The 25847-nt window shown below is 36.1% G+C and overlaps 1 protein-coding gene across 1 annotated transcript in view; it reads right to left on the minus strand.

Moving 5' to 3' along the window:
* Window positions 1-6386: 6386 nt before the first annotated feature.
* The window catches only part of LOC141617862 (uncharacterized), a 69290-nt gene continuing 49829 nt past the window's right edge, over window positions 6387-25847 (minus strand). Inside the window, exon 3 of the mRNA XM_074434996.1 lies at window positions 6387-6558. Within this exon, the coding sequence (XP_074291097.1) occupies window positions 6387-6558 (172 nt within the window). The remainder of the gene's footprint in view (window positions 6559-25847) is intronic.

The raw sequence follows: 25847 nt of genomic DNA on the forward strand, positions 1-25847 counted from the left end.
TTCAGCATGACCTGCTCTTTGGTACACCTCCTCTACGGTACCTGGCTCTCTAGCTGCCAATTTTTTTTTTATACGCATAGTTAAACCCTTCTCAAAACTTAAAGCCAACACTTTATCCCCATAATTCAAGTCCGACACATACTCAGCTAACTCCATGAATCTGTTATGATAATCTTCTATGGTCATCTCCTCTGTCATCGTAAATGAATCAAACTCCGACCTCATCTTACTCCTAACATGCTCAGGTACGAACGTGCCCCTTAAGGTATCCTTAAAACCTCTCTATGAGACAAACGGTTCCTCACTCTCTTTCCATGTCTCTCTAATTACTGCCTTGTTGCGGTTCCACCACAACCCAGCCTTTCCTTTCAAGTAGTGAGCAGTTTGATCTACTTGCATTTCCTCAGGATAGTCTAATACTTCGAAGAGATTGTCAAACTCCCTACACCAATCTCCCAGCAATGACGGTTCACCAAGTCCATCATACTTCATTGGATTATGACGAGCAATAGCAGCACTGATCTTAGCAGGATCCTTCGTCGCGGTCTTTGATTGTAAAGCAGCAGTCAAAGCATCATTGGTTGCAATGAGCCTATAGATCTCTTCCCGAGTCATAGCTGTAGGAGTAGCTCTCTTGGGTGCCATTCGGGTTCTAATAAGATAAAATTAGAAACATAAGTTTCCGTTCTAAAGAAGTTTTCGGGTATAAGGTAGAAGATAAAATTCCTGCATACAAAAGAATGTGTAATTGATCGAGCTGGTCTTGCCCGACCAACCACGGTGACTCACAGCGTTCACGGCCCCCCACGACCTTCGTCTTTTCTTTTTCATAAATTAATTATTTTGATACATGTTTAGTCGTTAATTCATGCAATCTCATAATTCTATGCCTAAAGGTTAAGGGCAACAAATACCACATATCTCTAGACATGAAACTTTAATAAACATATAGTTCACATATATACAACCAATTCACATAACGATGCAACAATCCGTGATTCATATTTCCCGTCTTATGATATTATGATATGTCAAGAAAATTTCCTGGTGTAATCACACCACAAGTTACTCTTGACTAGGCCTTAGTCCATGGGTCAAAAGATACTAGTATGACACATCCTAGGGTGTTTTGAGGGTATTCTAGCAAACAAAGTCTCAAGGAGAAAAATTATCTACAAGGGCCTATATACATTTGCCAACCTTCCCAACTAGACATTTTCACAAAATTTTTCCTAATATGCAACTACATGCTGTGATGCAACAAGCATATATACAACCTAATGCATATGCTACTTTCACTAGTATGCCATTTAATCTAAATGCAACTCCTATGAGCACATTGGTTTGCATCGCATCAAACAAAAAGAAGCCACATTGTCATTAACATACAAGAGGAAAAAGGAGATTTGGAGAGATCATACCATGCGGTCTTCATATTTCTTATGCCTCGAATGTGGCATAGTCGGTCCAATGTGATTAAAGTGAATACAAACAACAAGTATATACAATATATACATTTCTACACTACAAAAGGGAAGAACATGTTTTTGGGTTTTTAAATTTTTTAAATTTTTTATCATTTTTCAAATTTTTGAGTTAGGTAGTGTTAGAATTCCCCATCCCCACACTTAGAATGGACATTGTCCCCAATGGACTAAATAATAGGGAATTGTGCAAATGCAATGAAATAATGCATGATTCTATACTAAATGCAAATTATATGTGAAATATTTACATGTGCTAAATATATACAAGTGATGCAAACTAAGCTAAACTATATGATGCATGCTTTCTATTGTTCGGAGATCTAATTTAGATTAGCTCGCATTCCCTATGAGTGAACTTTTCCTAACCGGACAAAACACTATTTCTAGTGCAAAAAGAAGGGAAGTTCATTCACAAGGCATGAAATGCAATGCATGAATGAAATTTGTCATTTTGGATTCTTCGTAGTGGAAGCAAAAAGATAGACACCTCAATGTGACCGAGGTAAGAGTCCTTTGAGTGGTGCTAGGACTAAAAACTCAAAAATACCAAGAGTCCAAAGTGACTCTCTGAATGATACAAGTTAAAAAGTATACAAGTTATAGAAACATGAGACAAAAATAAAGCAAAAGGAGGGGTAGGAGATCACAATGGAATAGGCCAATACTAGTGTAAGCCATCAACCACGCATTATGATGTCCTCCTTCATGCCCTGTCAACCATCAGTTGTCGCTCATCGCGACATCATCATCATCTACCTCCATGGAACCAGAGGTTTCACCAACATCTTCTTCACTAGAACTATAACCTTGCTCTTCATCATCTTCATCATGGTAAGACCCGTTACCTTCCTCGCTCTCATCATATTCATCCTCCTCTCTCCTTGTTTCCTGATCATCCCTTTCTTCATCTTGATAAGCATTAGGAAAGAACACTTTCCTATCCACCCAATTTGGCAAAGAACTCGAAGGATCAATGAGTCCTTGCCTAGTAAGATGGTAGAGGAGTGGATATTGGGCGTAGTAGGCATTCACCCGATCATTGTATGCTTCCTTATGCATATGTTGCATTAATTGTGTCAAATAGTCATTGCCCGCCATAACATTACTCGGTTTGAAATCATGGTAGGTAAAGGGATATGGTGGTGTAACAATGGAGGAGGAGGGTTCTTCACTTGGACTTTGTTGTTGCTTGATTATGCGCTCGGCATTTTCGGAAACAGAAATAAGGTAGTTGGTTCGGTGGGTGGAGATGCGATAAATCTTGCTTGGCAAGATAATGGAATTGGCACCCTTGATGAGCCACTGGTACTTTTAGTCTATGTTTTCATGCTTGACCCATAGAAATTTGTGGATCAAATTGCTCATATCAAGAAGTTTGCTTCCTTTAACTGATACACAAGTGTTGTCTTTGTTGAAATCCGGGTTAAAGTGCTTTGCCAATCTTGTCACCAAGCCTCCATTAACAATGAAAGCCGCGCCATCTTTCCCATTATCAATGTCCAAACATCTCTTGATCAATAATTGAAGAATATTGTACTCACTTTTGGACTTCCCACCAACATTAAAAAAGGACTCAAGGTAGACAAAGTCTAATTCGGTCAAGTGATTGGCTTCTTTTCTAGCAATCAAGCTGTTAGCCACGAACTTGTGCCAATACCTAATACCCGGATGATGAATGTACAAGGCATGGCACTCCCGAAAAGTAGTGAACTCACGACCGGTGATGGCTTGCCAAATGGGCTTGGCATCAAACTCTAAAGGCTTCTTGATTAATCGGTTATCGTCCTTAAGCCCAAACACTTTACCAAAATCACTTTTATGCATTGTTCTACTCTTGTTTTCGAGGCGGAATTCGACATAATCTCGAGTCTCAATTCTATACTCACTTAAGGAACTAATGAATTCTAATGTCAAAGAGGGGTATGTTAACTAATTCATTTCAAAGAGGGTGGATAACCCCATAGACTCGAAGAATGCCTTTGTTTGCTCAAGGACACCCAATTTACCCAAACCATCTTGACATACAAATTTAGTAGCTAAAATCTTTTTCTTGGCTAGGGATTCGAATGCAAGCCTATGCTTATCGGAAATGAAATTTACCTCCAGATAGTTTTTCAATTGTTCCACCTTCGGGATAGAATTATTAGCTTCCTTGATAGCATTGACGGTTTCCAAAGCTTGCTCCCTTTGTTGAGCCAAGACCAATGCCTTTGATGCAAGAGCTTGTTGTCTCTTGGATAAAGTTGGTGTTTTTATTGCCTTGATGCCTCCTTTAGTCCTTGCCATAGCAATTATTATTTCAAATTAGAATCAACAAACCAAGTTTATGCTTGAATGCTCCTTTCTTCTCCTAATTTCAATTGAATGCTCAATCAATTTGGGAATTTCGGATTTTCACCTAACCCTAGAAAATTTGATTGATTTTGTGAAGAAATTGATGTTTGAATGGTCTTATTGTTGATAAAGGAGTGATTTATTTTTGATTTGAGCAAGTTTGGATTTGATTGTGGTGAATTTGGATGAGAAAATGGTGTTTTTGGATGAGGGGATTGAAGGTTGAAGTGAGGGAAATTATTTTGTTTGGTGTTTGAAGAAAGGAAAGGAAATTAAATATGTTAGGTTCATATACCTATTATTAGACTTTTCTAATGGTGAACTAATTAACATTTTAATATGAGTTCTAAAGATCTAGTGCATGCATAACTAAAGTAGAGATTAAATAACAAAACAATGGTTCTTACATTGTAGTTGGTTCGAAATAAGGGCACAAACAAGGACACCTTCCTTGTTTGTTCTTGAGCTTAAGTGTAATGGATGATCCTCCCAAATCCCAAATATAGAGATCCTCCTCTTCTTGCACCCAAAACAAAACCCTTAAACTAATATATTAACTAACTAGATTAATATACTAGTATCCTTCAAATTAATTCTAATAATATCTTTATTACTACACTAGTAATCTTATATATTTATATTAGAATTTTAGATGAACAATTTAGAGTTTCCAAAACCATTTTAGAGAGATGTGTGAAGAAGTTGAATGAATATTGCATGAATCAAAATATAGAGAAGAAATTCTCTATATGTAAAGGCCAATGCATGGCCTTCTCTCTTTTTCTTTTGTTATTCACAAGAATTATAGATGTAAGGCTAGTGCATTAGGGTCATGATTATGTTTATTTTAACTATTAAAATAAATCACCCACTATCCACTACAACCCCTCCATTTTCGGTTTACATATAAAATGGAATTCCATTTTATTTTGTCAATTTGTCATTTATCACACAATATGTCACATGTAGTATATAACATGTTATTAATTAATTTAATGCATATTTATCAAATAAATATCATTATATACATTAATTAAATTACATATAACAAATTGTCTAGTAATTCTTGATCACATAAATAAAATGGGTCATACAATTATAATTCACAACATTGTGCAATTATAATCAATCAATCATTCTTAACTTAATTGTTTCATAAACAATAATCAATTTTAGTAATAAAATCTTTTAATTACTAAAATAAATCTTATTTAATCAAATTACAATAAGATATAAATATTCTCACTCACAAATGAATTGTTCAAATTTAAGGAATTGATTAACTTGTATCAACATACTATTAATCAACTAGTCTATTAGGGGAATTGTCATATAGGTGTGACCTTAAGGGATCAACTGATCACCACCGTCAAACGACAGTAATGTCAAACTCTAGTTAGCCAATCATTACTGATTAATGTTGACCAGTTGACTATATAAATGAATCATCCCTTAGTATTCTTATTTTGAGATTTAAACATGTGATCGCACTATTGTTGAGAACACATACTCCAACAATCTCCCACTTGTCCGAGACAAGTGTGTGTCACCAATTCTCTTATCCTATTACAATCTCCCACTCAATGCAAGGTGTCTTGTAGGTCGTACTTGCATTTGATCATATCTTGAGTGGTTTCCTCGATCTGGAGAGTAACTGTCTGACCGGAATTATCTACCGTAGATATCTTCCGAGCGTGGCCACGCATTTGCAGTTCACTACTCTTCGAGTGGCCCTGAGATTTCAAACAACCCTAACAAGGGGGTGGAAAATTCCTATTAAATTATTCCCTTCGTTTAGCCAAAGTTCATCATAACCCAAAATATACTCATTTGACTTTAGTTACGACAATCGTAGAGTATAAATCAAAGCCAATCAGAAACTTGTGCCAACTTGGGCGAATAGTCTCTAGTCAAAAGAATCGACTCATAAGAATACTATAGTAGCTCTTGCCACGACCAGGCTCTATGAATTTACAGAACTCTATAACCGGTCACTGCCCGACAGAGTGTCCCATACAGTCTGTCTATGGGATCGACTAGTCATCCCATATGACCCTATGGCACTTGAACTTGCCATCAATCGCATCACAAGTCACTTCGAAACGTCACCTCCTTTAAGTTACTAGGGGCGAATACTATGTTAATCCAGTTCACTTAAATAGGGTTCAAAATTGTCTCAACAACCTATTTGGATATAACAAAGTAATAAATAAATGAGTTTGCATAAAGAAACTCAAACGATAAATGCAATTATCATATATAAACCAAAAACAAAGTTTTTCATTTCATATATTATAATCTAATACAAACTTGGCATGCGTTTCAGACCCATGAAAATAAGATGTTGGTCATGCTTAGCCTGCGATAAAGGCTTGGTTAAAGGATCAACAATGTTATCATCCGTCCCAACTTTACAAATCGCTATTTCCTTCCTTCCAATGAAATCTCTAATTACATGAAATTTTCTAAGTACGTGTCTACTAGACTTGGGCTATTTAGCATGAAAGATTGCCCCACTATTATCACACAAGATCGTGATAAGATCTTTGGCAGTAGGAACTATCCTTAGCCCCTCCAAAATTGCTTAATCCACGCGGCTTCCTTAGCAGCTTTAGACGCTGCAATGTACTTAGCCTCCGTAGTAGAATCCGCAATGACCGACTCTTTGAAACTCCTCCAGCTAACCGCCCTACCATTAATCATGAAAACAAAGCCAGCCTGGGATTCCAAATCATCCCTATCAGTTTAATAGCTTGAGTCAGTGTAACCCTTCACACTTAGCTCAGAATCTCCTCCAAACACCAAGAATGAATCTTTAGTTCTTCTCATGTACTTAAGGATATTTTTGACGGCTATCCAGTGACTCTCACCTGGTTTGGCTTGATATCTACTTGTCATGCTCAAAGCATACAATACATCGGGACGAGTGCATATCATGGCATACATGATTAATCCCACGGCGGAAGTATAAGGGATCAATTTCATGCGTTCAACATCTTCAGGTTCTGTGGGTGACTCAGACTTGCTCAATGTAACCCCACTACCCATTGGGATAAAACCCCTCTTGGAGTTGTCTATGTTGAAACGTCGAAGAACCTTATCAATATAAGACTGTTGACTTAGTGCCAATATCCTCTTAGATCTATCTTTATAGATCCTGATACCCAATATGCGTTGTGCCTCTCCTAAATCTTTCATTTGGAAATGATTCCCCAGCCACCCCTTAAGAGAGGTAAGCATTGGTATATCATTGCCAATGAGAAGTATGTCGTCTACATACAAGATTAGAAAGATGACTTTGCTCCCACTAAATTTCATGTATAAACATGGTTCTTCGACACTTCGAGTGAAACCATTCTCTTTTATAACATGATCAAAACGATGACTCCAACTTCTTGATGCTTGCTTAAGACCATAGATGGATCTCTTAAGTTTGCATACCATGTTAGGATTTTTAGGGTGTACAAAACCCTCAGATTGTGCCATATAAACTTCCTCCTCTAAATACCCATTTAGGAAGGTGGTTTTGATATCCATTTGCCATATTTCCTAATCATGAATCGCGGCAATTTCTAACATAATCCGAATTGATCTAAGCAAGGCTACGGGGGCAAAGGTTTCGTCATAGTGTAAACCATGAACTTGGGTGAAACCTTTTGTAACTAGCCTCGCTTTGTAGACATCATTATGCCCTTCTATACCATTCTTTACCTTGAAGATCCATTTGCATTGAAGGGGTCTCACACCTTTAGGCAAATCAACCAAGTCCCATACTTGGTTCTCATACATAGATTTTATTTCGGATTGCATGGCCTCTTGCCATAAAGTTGAATTTGGACTAGAAATTGCATCTTTGTAGGTTGCGGGTTCGTCACTTTCCAAAAGTAAGACGCCCAATTCGTCATCCAACTCGATGATGCCCATGTATCGATCGGGTTGGTGACTAACCCTACCTGACCTCCTAGGTTCGGAAGGAATAACAAATTAATTAGACGATGAAGGAACATCTTCTTGCACATCTTTTCCAGTTTGTGGTTCTTGAACTTCGTCAAGTTCAAAAATTCTCCCACTCTGTCTCTTAGAAATAAACTCATTCTATAAGAAGACAGCTTCGCGAGCCACAAACACTTTGTTTTCGTGACAGATGAAGAAGTAAAAACCATGTGTTTCTTTGGGATAACCTACAAAGATGCACTTTTGGGATCTTGGGGCTAGCTTATTGTCAGTCTTGATTTTGACATAAGCATCACAACCCCAAATCTTTATATAAGACAAATTGGGGACCTTCCCTTTATACATCTGATATGGAGTCTTCTCAGTGGCCTTAGTCGGGCTACGATTGAGTGAGTGAACGTCTGTTTGAAGGGCAAATCCCCAAAAGGAATCTGGTAAATCAACATCATTGATCGAACCATATCTAGTAGGGTTCGATTTCTCCTTTTGGCAACACCATTGAGTTGAGGTGTGCCCGGTGGAGTGAGTTGTGATACAATACCACAATCCTTTAAGTGAGAATCGAATTCATTGCTAAGATATTCCCCACCATGATTGGATCATAGTGCTTTAATCTTCTTGTTCAATTTGTTCTCTACTTCTTTTTGAAATTTTTTAAATTTCTCAAAAGCTTCACTTTTATATTTGATTAAATAAACATACCCATATCTACTTAAATCGTTCGTAAAAGTGACGAAGTAGTCATAATTTCCCCTAGCGGTGATACTCATTGGACCACATACATCGGTATGTATTACTCCCAACAAATCACTTGCTCGTGTCCCTTTACCACTAAAGGGAGCACGAATCATTTTGCCAAGGAGACAAGATTTGCATATTCCATATGATTGAAAATTAAATGGCCCAATAATTCCAGTCGACACTAGCCTTTTGATGCGTTTCTCGTTTACGTGACCTAATCGACAATGCCAAATGTATAATTTGTTGGGAAATGTGTCCTCAACAATAGTGCGATCACATGATTTAAATATCATAATTAAATCTCATACTAAGAATACGTGAGGGATGATTCTTTATATAGTCGTCTGAACGTTATTAATCGGTAATGATTGGCTAACTAGAGTTTGACATTACTGTCGTGTGACGGTGGTGGTCAGTTGATCCCATTAGGTCACACCTATAGGATGAGGCCCAAATAGATATTTAATTAATAGTATGCGATACAGATTAATTAATTCCTTAATTATGGGAGTGTAATTTTGCATCTTATTGTAATGTGATTAAATAAGATTAAATTTAGTAATTAAGTGTTAAATTACTAAATTAGTTGAGGTATTATATAAGTTTTGAGGTAGAGGTAATTAGTTATTTAAAGTTACAAGAAGTTGTAATTTAAACTAACTAGTAATAATGGGACCCATTATATGTTGATATAATGGTAGTATACTCAAAAAGTAGAGTGTATATTATATTATTAATTGTAATATTTAAGTGTTAAATGATAACATTAATAATTAATTATGTAAGATTGTTAAACATATGACTTATAAGCATTTGTGGGACAAATGACAAAAGGCAAAAATGGACCAAACTGGGTCCAATATTTCGATCATATGAAGGGAACAATAGATGCTTTTTTTGTCTTGTTCATTTGTTAGAATATAGTGTGATTGAGACACTTCTATGACACATCTTACAAACATGTTTCCTACACTCTACCCATGATAAACAAACAAATAAAAACAAATGGGAAAGATTCCCCCTTTTGGCATGCAGTCACCGGTTTTTGGTGCTCTTTATATGAGCACTTGTTGCTCATTTTGCACTAGTTGTTTTTGCTTATTTTGCCTTAACTTTTCTCACATGCAAAATCATAAAAACTCTCTAAAAATACTAATATTCATCATCTATTACTAGAGGTAGTAATACAATAAACAATAGTATTATTAAGGTCAAATTTATACTATATATCTAGTTAATATTAGTAGGAATTTTTGGGATTAATCTTGGGTGCAATTTATTGGAGTGGCTTCTATACTTGGAGTCTTAGGAGGATCATCCATCGTATTTAGCTCAAGAACAAGTGAAGGAAGGTGACCTTACTTGTGCTCATATTTTCGAACCAACTAGCAATGTAAGGGACATTGTTTTTCTTATAAATCTTTCATTTTGTTATGCATGCACTAGATCTAAAGAACAAATAATTAACAAGTTAATTAGTTCACTATTAGAGAAGTCTAATAATAGGTATTTGAACCTAACAAGTGGTATTAGAGCATAAGGATGTTGCATGCATAATCGGTTATTGTTTTTGCGAGTTAAAAGGTTAACATACAAAACTAAAAATTTGTGATTTATAAGTATAAGCCACGAAATCACCATGCATGTTATATGTTCTGGTCCTAAAATGTTTTTAGGTCATTGTTATGATTTATGGAAATTTATTGCTCATTTTACTGATTTTTGGTCATTTTATTACATTTTTATGACTAAAATGGGAATTAAAATGCTAACAATAGTTAAACAAAGTTTATGACCTTGGAAATTTTATATGACCTCACATGCATATTTTACAAGTTGTGTGTAAAAAGTCGAGTTAATTTGATTAAGTTTGCATGATTTATGATTTTTATGAGATAAAAATGGATTAAAAGAGGTAAAATGGTTAAAATTAGTTAAATTTCGAATTAAGACATGATCTTTTAATATGATATCACATGCATAATTTACCGAGAGTATGTAGATTTCTAGATTAAAATATATCTTTTAGCATGATTTATGGATTTTTAGAGTAAAAATGGCATAAATAGTGACTATTTTAGCAAAATTAGCTAAAACGTATTGCATGGCTTGAGAAAATTATTTTAAGTTTCATTAATATCCCACTTATCAGATCTAAGGTTGTAAAAATTATTGGATTAATTTTCGGATACTTTAAGTATTTTATGTGTTAAAACCGATAAAATGCAACTATATTTTCTCAAAATTCAATTCCAAAATTTTAACCATGATTTTTGACATTATGAGTGTCATGGAATTATTCCAGAATGTTCAAAAATTTAAAATTCAAATTTTGAAATTTTTATAAATTAATTTGGATTTATTTCATTAATATTATGATTTTAAGGTCAAAAATGAGCATAAAATTAAATCAAGTTGAATTATTGTAAAAAATTGAGTGATGACTAATTTTTGAGTCCTAAAAGGTGTTAGGATAATTAACTTGAGCTTAGATGTGATTTAAGTGTTAATTAGTGATTTTAAAAGGTTATTATCACGCATTTCCATAAAACCGGGTTATATGTACGACATAAGTTAAATAGGGCGATTTGGCACATCATTTGGCATGATAGGTACATATTATAATGCTGCATATTTTAATTGTTGAATGTCTTTTATTTATATAATTTTGAATTATGTAATTTTATCTTAGTATGGCCTTAGTTTTAATCGATATTACCCGTAATGAAAGGGAATATTGATTCGGTTGTAATTTAATGTGATCTCGCATCACTTTATTTTATTAGTTTTTTCATTTTACAAATTTATAATAGGAATAACTTTGTATTTTTATTATTATTTGTAATTATGGAGCATCTTCAAAGACGGTGCCATTCGGAAAGGTGATCCGACGAAGACGGTGTCTTGGGAGGCGTGCCACTTGAAGATTCAAGGGACCAAAGGAGTTGGTTTCCGAATATGTAATAGATTATTTTATTTTCTATTTTAGGAAGGCCATACTCGGAATTTTATTTATTGCTTTGCATTTCTATTAATATGTTACATGCATTGCCAAATCGCCACAACAACACATGCATATCATATCGAGTCATCGAACGTGTCAATTATAATTATCGTAGTTCACCGCTTTAGTTCACTTAAAACGTGATAGATAATAAATTGACAAGACCTCTCACATATAATAATTGAGAATTAGCCTTGCCAAAAAGTAGAAACCCATGAAGTACCAATTTCATAAGGGAGTTGAGCCGGCTTTACCGTAATACAAACCTTGTTACGTTGGCGAAGTGGGGCAGTAAAATGTTATTACATCGAAATTTGGATTGAGCTCAACGGAAGTATTGTTGACCGTAGTCGCATGTGTTCCGGGCTAAAGATGAAAATTAGAGTAATTTTTATCGTCCGAGAGTTCTAAAAGTAGAACCGATTAAAGAGTTAATCCACCGAGTTATATTAATAAGGGATGACTCGGCTTACTGTACCCGTATTAATATGAATTTGGATCTCGGAATCATTTATATAGTTGGGTGGAGGTCACTATATAAATGCAATGCTTGTAGTTATATTTACGAGTATTATTAAAACGATAGATGTTAATTATTTCCTTCATTTTCCTTTTTGTAGTTAAATAATACGCAATGAATTCATCTAATACTCCTACACCAATCACCGTTGATACATGGCTCCTATCATTTGATGAAAAATGCTCCGAGTATGACAATGATAAGATTAGAGACTTACGCATTGGCATTGGTCAGGATGGAAATTTTTGCTTCTTTACCACCTCCACTCCACCCACTCCAATATTATTGCCCACCACCTTGGAAAGAAAATCTTGTGAAGAAAATCTTACAAAACCCAAGGCATCCTTGTTTGAAGAAACAATGAGAAATATCAAATTGAGTGGGAGTTCTAGCAAGAATGTCCTTGCAAATGAAAGGAGTGTTGGTATTAATAAAGGGAAGGCAATAATGGGCGAGAAACCCAAACCTGATTATAAATTGGAAATGGGTAGTGGGACTACCAAGACCGAGACCAAGAAGGGTGCCAAATCCTATGAGGAATGTCATTATTATAATGTCATGGGCCATTGGAAGCGAAATTGCCCCAAGTATTTGGAAGATATTAAAGTTGGACTTATTACTCCAAGTGGGACATTGTTGGGAAATGTGTCCTGAACAATAGTGCGATCATATGATTTAAATATCATTATTAAATCTCATTACAAGAATACGGAAGGGATGATACATTATATATATAGTCAACTGGTCCACACATATCGGTAATGATTGGCTGGCTAGAGTTTGACATTACTGTCGTGCGACGGTGGTGACCAGTTGATCCTTTGAGGTCACACCTAAAGGACGATTCCTTTAATTGAAAAGGTTAATTAATTGTATACCGATACAGATTAATTAATTCCTTAAAATTGAACAAATTATTATAAGAGAGAAAAAATGACATCTTATTATAATGTGATTAAATGAGATTTTATTTAGTAATTTAAGAAGTTATATTACTAAAGTTAATCGGTGTTTGCGAAACACGCGAGATGAGAATGATAGGTTAGTTATAATTACAAGATATTGTGAATTATACTAACTAGTAATTAAATGACCATTTTATGAGAAAGTAATTTTATATTACTAGTCAATTTGTTAAATATGATTTATTTAATTTGTAAATGATATTTAATTTGTTAAATATGCGTTTTAAATTAAAACATGACATAAGACATGTCACATGTCACATGACATACAATTGTAAAATTGACAAAAATAAAATGGACTCCATATTACAACATGTATACCGAAATTAGGTGGGTGTTTTAGTGGGTTTTGGTCTTATTCATTTGTCTATGACACTTGATAGTGACATAACCATGAAAAAGCCTTACACCTATTTGTCTTGTGAAGACAAAAAGAAAAATAATTATGGTCTATAATGATAGATGCCAACCGGTTTTGTGAGGCTTATGGGTGAATTTTATTCTCTTAATTTTCACTTATCATTCATTCTAATTTTACATGCAAAAGTTCATGTAGTTTTCCTCTCTTCTCTCTCTTTAATCTTCATCAAAAAGGATGAATTTTTGATTCAAATTTGTTCAAAAGATTACTAAAATTATCAATGTAATATATGAGTATTAGTAATCAATTTTAAGGTAAACCACAATATAAATATCTAGTACATATTAGTTTGTGGGTTTGAGGGATAGTCTTGGGTGCAACTAATTGGAGGGCTTCTATTTTGAGGTCATGTATGTTCATCCAATATGGAAAGCTCAAGAACTAACAAGAAGGAGATCTTGTTGGTGCCCATTTGACCGAAATTCATATGGTGAGAAAATGATTTCTTCACTTATTTATTTTAGTTTGCATGCATAAGATTTGTAATTAATTTTATGACTAAATTAATTTGAAACATATATGAATATGTTATATAATGAGATATAGATTTCCAACAGGAAATGTGGAAGAGCTAAACAAGGGTGATGTGGATCGCCGACAAGGAAATGGAGCTCGGGTAGCCGCCACTTCAAGAGAGATTTATATACTTGTTTTAGCAAATAGCTTTGAGTTATAACATACATAATTGTTATTATGTACCCACTTAGTCTAAAACATGATTTCCATTTCTATGTGAGACATGAAAGGATTTATATTTTGTCATCAAAGACAATTGTTGTATTTTATTGAAATTAGACATGGATGTGAGCCATGTCACTTATCTTTATAATAAATAAGTTTTAGACACTTCCAACTCAAGCAATGATATCTACATAATGCGATCCAAAAGACTCATAACTAGTAATGCAAATGATTTGTACATTTGATTTTTCAATTTGGTTACGTAAAAGAGAAACTCATTAAAGGCTAGTGTCGACTAGATTTATTGAACCATTTGATTTTCAATCATATGGAATATGCGAATCTTGTCTCCTTCGCAAAATGATTTGCACTTCCTTTAGTAGTAAAGGAACACGAGCAAGTGATTTGTTAGGACTAATACATGCCGATGTATGTGTTCTAAATATGCATCACCGCAAGGGGATTTATGACTACTTCGTCACTTTTACCGATGATTTAAGTAGATATGGGTATATATTTACTTATTCAAATATAAAGTGAAGCATTTAAGAAATCTGAGAAATTTCTAAATGGTGTAGAGAACCAATTGAAGAAAAGACGAAAGCATTACGATCCGATCGTAGTAGCAAAGATCTAAGTAATAAATTTGATTTATTAAAGATGGATTATGACCTAATGTCACTACCCATAAGATCAAACTAATATGAGTTGGTTTGAGTTGTTGAACTCAATTTTGGGAATTTACAATCCAATACGGACAAGTAATTCTAAAAGGATGGTCAACCATTTGATACCTATAATAGAGAGTCTATTAAACCAAATCACATGGATCAGACTGCCATATTACATGTATCAAGCTGCCATGTTTGGGATGGCCTTTTGAAAGCTAATACATAGTCAAGATAAACTACTAATACTCCGTTAAATATATATGTTTGTAACTCACAAATCTATCTCTCAAGAAGATAGATGTATTTCTGAGCGATAGAGTGGGAGTAGATTGAATCGTCACAAACATCTCTTATAGTTGAAATATTACTTTGTGTAAGTAATAGAATTATAGAGTGGGAGTTGGTAATGAACTATAGTCTATGAAGATAGAATGAGAGCATAGTTCAGTGGCAGTTTATCGCACATGTCTTATTGTTAAAATATTACTTTGTGAAAGTGATAGTAGAATGACCTTGTTACATACGAGCCGAAGCATTACAATCCAAATATTGTTACTCAAGAGTAGATTTACTTTAAAGCGAGGGTCTCCTCAAAAGTAAATAGAGCTCCGAGTACTCAAATGCATAAGATTTACATAAAGATGTTGATCATATATTGTGTTAGGACTTGCCACATTTCATTTTAATGAAAAATGGCAGATAAAATTCGCTTTTCTAAAATGGGAATTTAGAGAAGGAAGTGTTTGAAACACAAAATATTAGATGAAGATCTATGAATCCTATCATATTATGCGTAGCTTTCTTAAGTGATTTTAAGCAAGTATTAAAGGATTATACTTTTCGTTCATGTGATTATAGTGAATTGTTTCATTCACATGATTATACATGAAGTTAAGTGGAAGCTAGAATTGTTTCTCCATGTCTTATATGTCGATTACATATTACTTATTGAGAATAATGTACCAATGCTCTCTTCTGGCAAGAGTAATTGGGAGACTTTGAAAGGGATGCAAAGTATTCTAGATTTTGAATCTATGTGAGAGAATATTGGCATAGAGTTGAGAGTCTTATGAGGATAAGATATTTCATATCTGTTGTAAAACAACAAGAAGGTCAAATAGGCTATTCATGTTGTTGGAAGTAGAATTACTATGATGGAGTCATAATCATTCACTGAACCTATTAAGTTGTTGATCACATGAAATTGAATTCTAATGTTTCTGCCATTAGAATGATCATGTATGCCAACAGACGCACGTGCCATGATGTGATATATGCTGAGAGCACAATAAGTTAATTAAAGGGATAATTCCCACGTTATGGCTTGTGAAAGCCTTAAAGAACATCCTTGAGATTCTTGAGAAGAATTAAGGATTCGTTCACATGTTTGGATGACAAACTAAGTTAGGTGTTGAAGTGTTGTACAAACTTTAGTTTCCAAACTTAAAAGAGATTTGTTGAAATCCTAGGATGACTTATTGACTGGTCGGGACTATGTCTTTTCGGTAACTTGTCGTTAGGAGCACTGATACGTGCATTTTATATAGTCTTTTAGCCTACTTTATGCACGTATTTCTATGCTTTTATCGTGGTTTTATGCTACGAAATGCCCCGAATATGCTACTTTGGTGTATTTTGTCTTATTTGCAGGAATGAATCCAAAAGTAGTGAAATCAAGTCATTTACCGTCCGTTTTGCATGCATTTGGAGGAAGAGATAATTTGGAGCGGGAAATATTGCTGTCTTGGGATGCGTGAAGGTGTTTCGGGCGCTAAAAGGACAAGTCAAGGTCAAATTAACGAGAATTATAAGCTGCTGAAGTCAAGATCCACCTGATCGAGTAGTTTACCACTCGATCGAGTGGTTTTAGGTTGAATAAACAGTCGATCGAGTAGAATTTGTAGTCGATCGACCGGTTCCTTATATGCACTTACTCGATCGAGCACTTTACTTGGTCGATCGAAATTTTGGCGAGTTTGCTCGATCGAGTGGTTTCTTTACTCGATCGAGGGGATTTCGCTGATGGGTTGGGCTTTTTGCTCTAATTCCGTCATTAGGTTTAATTATACTCCTATTTTCTTATAAATAGGAGTGAGGATGTCATTTGTAATCACGAAGTTAGCACGTTACTCTTCTCCCTTTCTTTACACACTGTTACTTTTATTCTTGCTCAATTCAGGATCATTTAATTCAGTAACTTCTTTCCTTTTTCTCCTTAATTACTTGATGTTTATTATTGTTCTTCCTTTATTTCTTGCTTTCCCTTTAATCATGTCTAGCTAATTCCCCGTAGTATGTTAGGATTAGGGAAGCCGTGGTAGCGATGTTTTAATTGACTTATATAGATTAGTCTTGCGATAGGAATTGTATTAGGCAATTTAATTGTTATCCGGTCGAATCAATGCATGCAGGAGACCATAAATTTAGTTAACCCCGACCTTGATCGAAAGATTGGAAGGGAAGGCTTGCTTAATTACAATAGGGTATTGCAGTGAGGGCGAAAGTTAAGTCATTTTTACGCTCTAGGCGGTTTAAGGACCGAAAGGTGACGACCATAGCTCTTCTTATCAATAGTCTAATCGCCTTAGTATTCCCGATAGTATAAGATCTGATAGCTGCCACGGTAGACCGACTCTTAGCATACTTCCTTTCTCTTATTTTTAATTTCCTTTATTCCCTTCTCTTGCCTTTAGTTTCAGTAGTTTAGTTAGTTCACAATCAATTCAAAACCCCCATTTCTGTGACACCATAACAGACCGAGTTTAACAGATAGATAGCAATTTAGCCTCCCTGTGGAGATCGACCCTACTTACCGCTGACTTCTGTTAGTAGTAACTTAGGTAATTATTTTTGGTACGAAACGACAGTATCAAAATTTGGCGCCATTGCCGGGGAGGCGACGCTTTTTATCTGTTTTATTTTGTTTGTCCTTTCGCCTCAAGGGAAGACTAAGTACCTTGAGGCCGTCTTATCTTTTTCGTTAGTGCTGTTTTGATAGGCCTACAGGTGTATTAAACAAAGCACGAGGGAGATTATCGAAGGGAAGGCTTGAGTACCTTCAATCCCTCTTGCCAAGATGACATCTGTCTCCCGACTAATTGCTCAGTTTGAAGCCCAAGCTGAGAAACCTGCTAGTTGGGAAAGGAAGAAATCTTGGGGATGTGGTGCTGCTAAGCACAATGCAGCTGTAGTTGTGCTGCCACATCCACCCCATCAATGGCCACCGCAACAAGATCCTCGTGATATACAGAAAAAAGAAGTCGCGGAGCTGAAATCCTTAATTCTAGAATATGATAGATATATGGGTGCTCAAGTCACTGAAATTGCTCGTTTAACGTCCGAAATTGCTCGGTTAACAGCTGGGTTGGATGATCCGCAACCAGAAGAGGTGTACTTGACCAAGAGCGGTTTTTCCCATGCAGAACCCGCGTTGCCCAATGCTGAAAATGATTTCTATATTTCGGATGACGAATTTCTATCATATTTCCAGATTTTATGCGAGGATATCAGCGCTGTACAGGAAGAAAGTCCTCGATCGAGTAATATCTCTTCTCGATCGAGTGACATGCAGGAGGATAGTTCTCGATCGAGTGATTTTGTTACTCGATCGAGTGAGATGCGGGAGGAAAGTGGTCGATTGAGTGATTATTCTGCTCGATCGACTGAATTGGCCATTGGGAGCTTTAATTCGTCACTTGGGTTCATTTTGGATGACGATTTTGACGATGATGACGGTTACGGTGAACCTCCCTTATTCACAGCCGAGTCGGATACACTTGAAGCTGCGATTTACGGGATGGTTTCCACTGAGGAGGTTGATGAAGAAGCAGCTGAGACGGTAATTGCTCCTAGCACGGATGAGGTAATGCATTCCTTTGTCAGTGATTCCGTCGTTGAGAGCGACCAACCCGAGGTAGTAAGCGATAATTTCATTATTGTTTGTTTTAACAGTATATTGCCTCGTTTAATTTGTGCTCCTTCTTTTAATGCTACACCCTCTCATATGTGGACGCATAATTTAACGAATTTTCACCGTCCTCGTCATTTCAAAACTGTTAATCTGAATCGGGACCCTAATATATTGACAGTTGCTCCAGCGCTCCTTTATTATGTGGATAAATTTAGGAGCTCACATAAGAAATTTGTTAGACTCAAACGGTTGTTTAATTTCATTTCCTATTTCTTGATTCCACTTTGGTGCTACTTATGCTGTTGTGTAGCACATGCGCAGCTATTTGACAGGTTGCTGCGCGCTTTGAGCTGTTTTGATTGTGATTAATTATAGAGGCTCGAAGAAAAAGAAGGTCGAGCTGGGACCTGACTGAAGCTAGCGCTACCCGGGAGGCAACCCGGCGATTTTATTTTGCTTTTTATTCAATTTCAGTTGTAATAAATGGTTCTTATACCATAGACGGTCTCAGTTAGGCTTGTTTTTGTTAGTTTGCGGGCTGTTTTTATGGCGTTTTGCAGGAATTACACCGAGGACCACTCGATCGAGTAGTTTTTCTACTCGATCGAGCACTTTTGCTGATGAATTCACTCGATCGAGTGGCAATTGTACTCGATCGACCACCTGCAGATTAGAGAACCACTCGATCAACCACTATTCCAGTCGATCGAGCAGTTTCTGCATGCCCATTCACTCGTTTGACTTGGATTAGCTTCTTGAGATGGTTTTCCGGGCCCTTAGCAACCTCCCATGTTCATGGTCGGTTTGGGGAGGTCCCTTTATTCGCGCATTTTGTGAGTTTTTCCGCATTTCCTCTCTTTCTCTTTCAGTTTGCATTTCCTTTCCATGTTTTGGTACAATGAGGGCATTGTACGGTTTGGTTTGGGGAGGTTATGCATCCATATCTGTGTCTGCATATTGTTTTTAATGCATTTCTGTTATCACGTTCTATTTATGTTTGCATTGTTGTTTATTTTTGTTTAAAATTCATAAAATTCCCTACAAATCAGAAAATTGTTAAAAATTCAAAAAATTCATGTTTATTTTAGCATATAGGTTGAGTCGGAACGGTGGATTTCAATGATGAAATTGCACTGCATCTGTCTTTTTGCTTGAGCCTTGCATTAAACTGTTATCTTTTAGCTTTGTCCTATTGCATATCTACGAGTTAATGTTTAATTTAGCTGAACATATAGACTTGACCTGAGATTTTGGCAACCTACTTATAATTTCTAAGATTTAGAGCCTTATAAACTGGTGTCATTTATGACCAGTTTCATGTAGGATTGTGAGTAGTTACTCCTTGCATAACATGTATCATCAATTTGCATGTATATGAAATTTAATTGCTTTTTGCCTACATACATTCGGGTTAGTGGTTGGTGTCACATGCAGGGAGGTGCTTACATTTTCCCTTTCTTTCATTTTTACCCATAAACTCCACATTAGCCAAATTTGCCTGTTGACCCTTAATTACATCCCAAATTTAGCCTGCCTTGTCAAGCTAGTTTAGATTGTTCTGCGGTATACTGTTTATTGTATCAAATCTTGGCGCGTATTCTGTTGATTCGGAGTTGGTAGAAATAAAGAATAAGGAGGATGAATTGAAAAAATAAAAGTTGAAAGAAAAGAAAAAAAGAAAAAGAATTCGAAAAAAAAAGAAGAAACCGAAAGGAATGAGAAAGAAGAAAAATGAAAAAATCAGAAAAGAAAAAAAAGATGCTGTTTGATGAGATCGGTTTCGCTCCTATGTTTTATCTATATCATTTGAGGAGTATGTTTGGTTCGGTTTGGTGAGTTTTATGCCAAATGAAGGGCATGTGCTTTATTCTATAATTGAGTTGGAAATGGATATGTCTCATATGGTTCTGTTTAGGTACTAGCTTGATCACCTATACCTCCACATTCCCATAAATGTTTTGCCTTTTCTTACCCATTGCCTCACTTTACCATATTTTTGTAAGCCCTCGGCTGTGACAGGACCTTGTTTGGTTGGAATGTATGTTCGGTAGTTAGAATTGTCTATCATATTAGTTGCATGCATGTTTATGTGGGTCGTAGTTTAGGTGAGCGACTATTTTTCTTTCTCTCTTATATATATCTGTTCACCCTTTGAATCATGAGAGAAGAGTGACCCGTGAGAGTCCATTGTTAAAGGTCTTGCAAGGTCGACGGTTCAGCTTTATTATAAACATCTTATAACTCGTTTGCATTTGACTGTTTAGCTATAGGTGTTAGTTTGTCTGCATTAAATCGGCTTAAGTGGGCATTTGTAGCTAGCTCTGAGTTATCTTTTCCGTTCCATTAGTTTGCATTTAGTTTACTCGAGGACGAGTAAAGGTTTGGTTTGGGGAGATTTGATACGTGCATTTTATATAGTCTTTTAGCCTACTTTATGCACGTATTTCTATGCTTTTATCGTGGTTTTATGCTACGAAATGCCCCGAATATGCTACTTTGGTGTATTTTGTCTTATTTGCAGGAATGAATCCAAAAGTAGTGAAATCAAGTCATTTACCGTCCGTTTTGCATGCATTTGGAGGAAGAGATAATTTGGAGCGGGAAATATTGCTGTCTTGGGATGCGTGAAGGTGTTTCGGGCGCTAAAAGGACAAGTCAAGGTCAAATTAACGAGAATTATAAGCTGGTGAAGTCAAGATCCACCTGATCGAGTAGTTTACCACTCGATCGAGTGGTTTTAGGTTGAATAAACAGTCGATCGAGTAGAATTTGTAGTCGATCGACCGGTTCCTTATATGCACTTACTCGATCGAGCACTTTACTTGGTCGATCGAGCTGTTTTCTGGCTGAGTTTGCTCGATCGAGTGGTTTCTTTACTCGATCGAGGGGATTTCGCTGATGGGTTGGGCTTTTTGCTCTAATTTCGTCATTAGGTTTAATTATACTCCTATTTTCTTATAAATAGGAGTGAGGATGTCATTTGTAATCACGGAGTTAGTACGTTACTCTTCTCCCTTTCTTTACACACTGTTACTTTTATTCTTGCTCAATTCCGGATCATTTAATTCAGTAACTTCTTTCCTTTTTCTCCTTAATTACTTGATGTTTATTATTGTTCTTCCTTTATTTCTTGCTTTCCCTTTAATCATGTCTAGCTAATTCCCCGTAGTATGTTAGAATTAGGGAAGCCGTGGTAGCGATGTTTTAATTGACTTATATAGATTAGTCTTGCGATAGGAATTGTATTAGGCAATTTAATTGTTATCCGGTCGAATGAATGCATGCAGGAGACCATAAATTTAGTTAACCCCGACCTAGATCGAAAGATTGGAAGGGAAGGCTTGCTTAATTACAATAGGGTATTGCAGTGAGGGCGAAAGTTAAGTCATTTTACGCTCTAGGGCGGTTTAAGGACCGAAAGGTGACGACCATAGCTCTTCTTATCAATAGTCTAATCGCCTTAGTATTCCCGATAGTATAAGATCTGATAGCTGCCACGGTAGACCGACTCTTAGCATACTTCCTTTCTCTTATTTTTAATTTCCTTTATTCCCTTCTCTTGCCTTTAGTTTCAGTAGTTTAGTTAGTTCACAATCAATTCAAAACCCCCATTTCTGTGACACCCTAACAGACCGAGTTTAACAGATAGATAGCAATTTAGCCTCCCTGTGGAGATCGACCCTACTTACCGCTGACTTTTGTTAGTAGTAACTTAGGTAATTATTTTTGGTACGAAACGACAGTATCAAGCACCTAGACCAAAACACAATTTATAACTTCACCAACAACTCTACAATTAGTAAAGAGGAAAGTAAAGGCCGGATCCCAAGGGACGGGAATTGAGATGAGATTTCTATTGCAACTAGTGGTGTCTTAGGGGGTGTCACAATTGGGGTTGATGTAGAAGATCACTAAACTAAATAGCACTGAAAGTAAACAAGCAAGATGAATTAAAAGGGATGTAAACAATTTATAAAAAGCACTAGGGTGTCATGGGGTCATAGGGGATTCATGGGAATTGATCATACAAACATGTTCTCAAATTATAAGCAAGCAATTATTGTTGTGATGGATCGAGTTGGTTTATATCTTACAATCCTAGGAAAGTTTGGGTCCCGGAGCCGAATCGATTAGATTCTACAACACCTACAAGTCGACTTAGTCTTCCCTACTCAACAACATGCATGGTCTAATGAGACTCGAGTTGGTTTATGTCTTACAAGTCTCATTGAAAAGATAGGTGATGAGTAAAAAATGTAAAGATTCATAGGCTCACATTTCATCAAACATAACATGTGCATGAGTTGAGATCACAACAAGCAAGAAAAATAAACTATGAAAGCGTATTAATTTAAGCATGAATCATTCCCCATGTTGGTTTCCCCTAATTACCCATTAACCCTAGCTAAGGAACTACTCACTCATTATCATGTTGAACATGCTAGCAAGGTTGTCAATCATACTAACAAAGTGAAACATGATGAATAAATGAAAGTGATTAACAATAATTAAAGAGGGATTAAGAGAATTATACCTACTAATGATTCCAATAATAAAGCAAAGAATAAAAGAAGTACTTGATGCTTGATTGGAAGGTTGTCAATCTCCCAATAATAACCCAAATAATCTTCAATTACCCAAAATAAAGGATGAACAAGAGAGAGATTAAGGAAATGAAACTTGTATTAAAACTTGATTAATTGTTGATTACAATATTAAAGAGAGATTTGATTGATATTAACTACACTAAAGATTGCTAAGAAGAACATGCTCTTCTAATTAGACTAATGGGGTATTTATAGTGGGGATTAGGTGTAGGAATTAGGGTTAACTAAGGGCTTAAATGACGATTAAGTCCCTACTTAAGGAAACGCCGGTCTTTTTGGAAGGATGGGCATCTTTCTTGAAGCTTGAAGAAACGAAATTGGCCTGCCTTAGAATCCGGGCGTCTTTAGCACGGTACGGGCGGATTCGGTGGTCTCTGCCCGGGCGTCTTGGGGTGAAGACGGGCGGATTGTGGTGATGGAGATGGGCGTCTTCTGGGGAAGACGCACGGATTGCTGGGCAGTCTGCTTTCTTCTTCTTTTCTTCCTTTTTCTTCATAAAATCCTTGGGGATTTCCTCGGGGATGCAAGGATCTTTTCTCATCATTGCCCATCTACTATAGTATGTACAAAGGCCTTCTAATCTTGTCTCTCCTTGATGCTTGGTCATTTGAATTCAATCAATTTAGTCTCATTTTGCCATGAAAATGCAAGGTTTGCACTCCTTTCCTACCAAAGGATCAAAACCTCAAAGAATATGCAAAACAAAGAACTAAAGACAATAAATGACCCAAATATGCACTAAAAAGCATGGGAACAAGGCTAATCCGGGGACTAAATGTGCTCTAATTATGGTCACATCAAATATCCCCAAACCGAACCTTTGCTCGTCCCGAGTAAGGAGGTGACAAAGACTAGGACCATTATTTAAACTAACCTAATAACATAGCCGACAAGAGACAACTAGCGGGTCTCACTATGCCCCTTCAACTCACAACAAGACAACCATGAGGTAGGATGCCTTCTTGCAAGGCAAGGTGGGTCTTGCCAAAATGGCGACACATCCAAACATTAAGCACACAAAATCAAATAATGGATGCATCTACAAAAGAATAGCCACTTTCCTCATCCAAGTGGCGGAAATTATCTACAAGGGAAGCAATTCAAGGGTACACACTCCTTCATAGATGCAATTTCTTCAAACTACTAAGCCTAGAAGGATACCAATAAATCACCTCCAAGTTGTGTCAAGCTAGGGTACCTTTGTCCTCAATCGTTAAATGCTTTTGTCAAGAATAGACTCCCTATGGTGTTAGAAACACTGGAGGATCGCGGAATTCCCCCTCTTGCCTAGACAAGAAGAAGGGTCGTCCCCTCTCTACCATGCACAAAAATGGATACGATGGATAAAGGGATCGATAGATATTTGAGTTTCACTTTGGGAGTTTGCTTTTGTTTTTGTTTTTCCTCCCAATTTCTTGTGGCATATAACATTTGTGAACACTTTCTTGCCATTTTTTTTTTTGATTTTTGGCATTTCAACACTTGACAACTTTTTGCATTTCTTTTTGAACGTTTTCAAAGTCACCCCATATGTAGTGAGGGTGGCCTATATTTGAAGCTTTAGGAGTTCTATTTTTGCTCCTCTTTTCATTTGATGAATTTTTGCAAACTTCCTTTCATTTTTCATTTCATTGAACTCAAATTGATTTCTTTTTGTGCCCATTCCCTTTGATGACAAAAATGTGGTAGAACATGGATGATGGATGGATGCATGGTTTCAAGGGTCACCTTGGAATAAACGGTAGCCAAGGAGTTATCACACCACAAGGTACTCTTGACTAGGCCTTAATCCATGGGTCAAAGGATACTAGCATGACACATCCTAGGGTGTTTTACAAGTATTCCACCAAGCAAAGTCTTAAGAAGAAAAATCATCTACTAGGGCCTATATACACTTGTCAAACTTCCCAAGTAGACGGATTCACAAAATTTTTCTAACATGCAAACTACATGCCATGATGCAACTAGCATATAAACATCCTAATGCAAATGATTCTACCAACTAATATGACATATACACTAAATGCAAGTCCTAAGTTCACATTGTTATACCGCATCAATCAAAATAAAGCCACATAGTCATTAACATAAAGAGGAAAAAGGAGATTGGAAATATCAAACCATGCGGTCTTCAATATCCTTATGTCTTGGATGTGGCGTAGTCGATCAATGTGAACAAGGATAAAACAAACACAATATATACAACAATATATACATGACTACACTACAAAGGAAATGAACTTGTTTTTGGTTTTTCAAATTTTTATGGTTTTTCGAAATTTTTCAATTTTTTGGATTTTTGAATAAGAGTCAAGTTAGAATTCCCCATCCCCACACTAATATGGGCATTGTCCTCAATGGCCAAAGTGATGGGAAATCATGCAAACATGAAGCATGAATTCTACTCTAAATGCAAGCTACACTAATCTACACTACATGATGCATGGTTTTTTTTGTTTATGACGGAGAGCGTAATTTAGATTACCTCCCGTTGCGTATGCATGTACTTCCCCAAACCGAGTTAGACATTATTTCTAATGTCCTAAGATTGG

The sequence above is a fragment of the Silene latifolia genome, chromosome X (assembly GCF_048544455.1).
Source record: "Silene latifolia isolate original U9 population chromosome X, ASM4854445v1, whole genome shotgun sequence".
NCBI lineage: Eukaryota > Viridiplantae > Streptophyta > Magnoliopsida > Caryophyllales > Caryophyllaceae > Silene > Silene latifolia.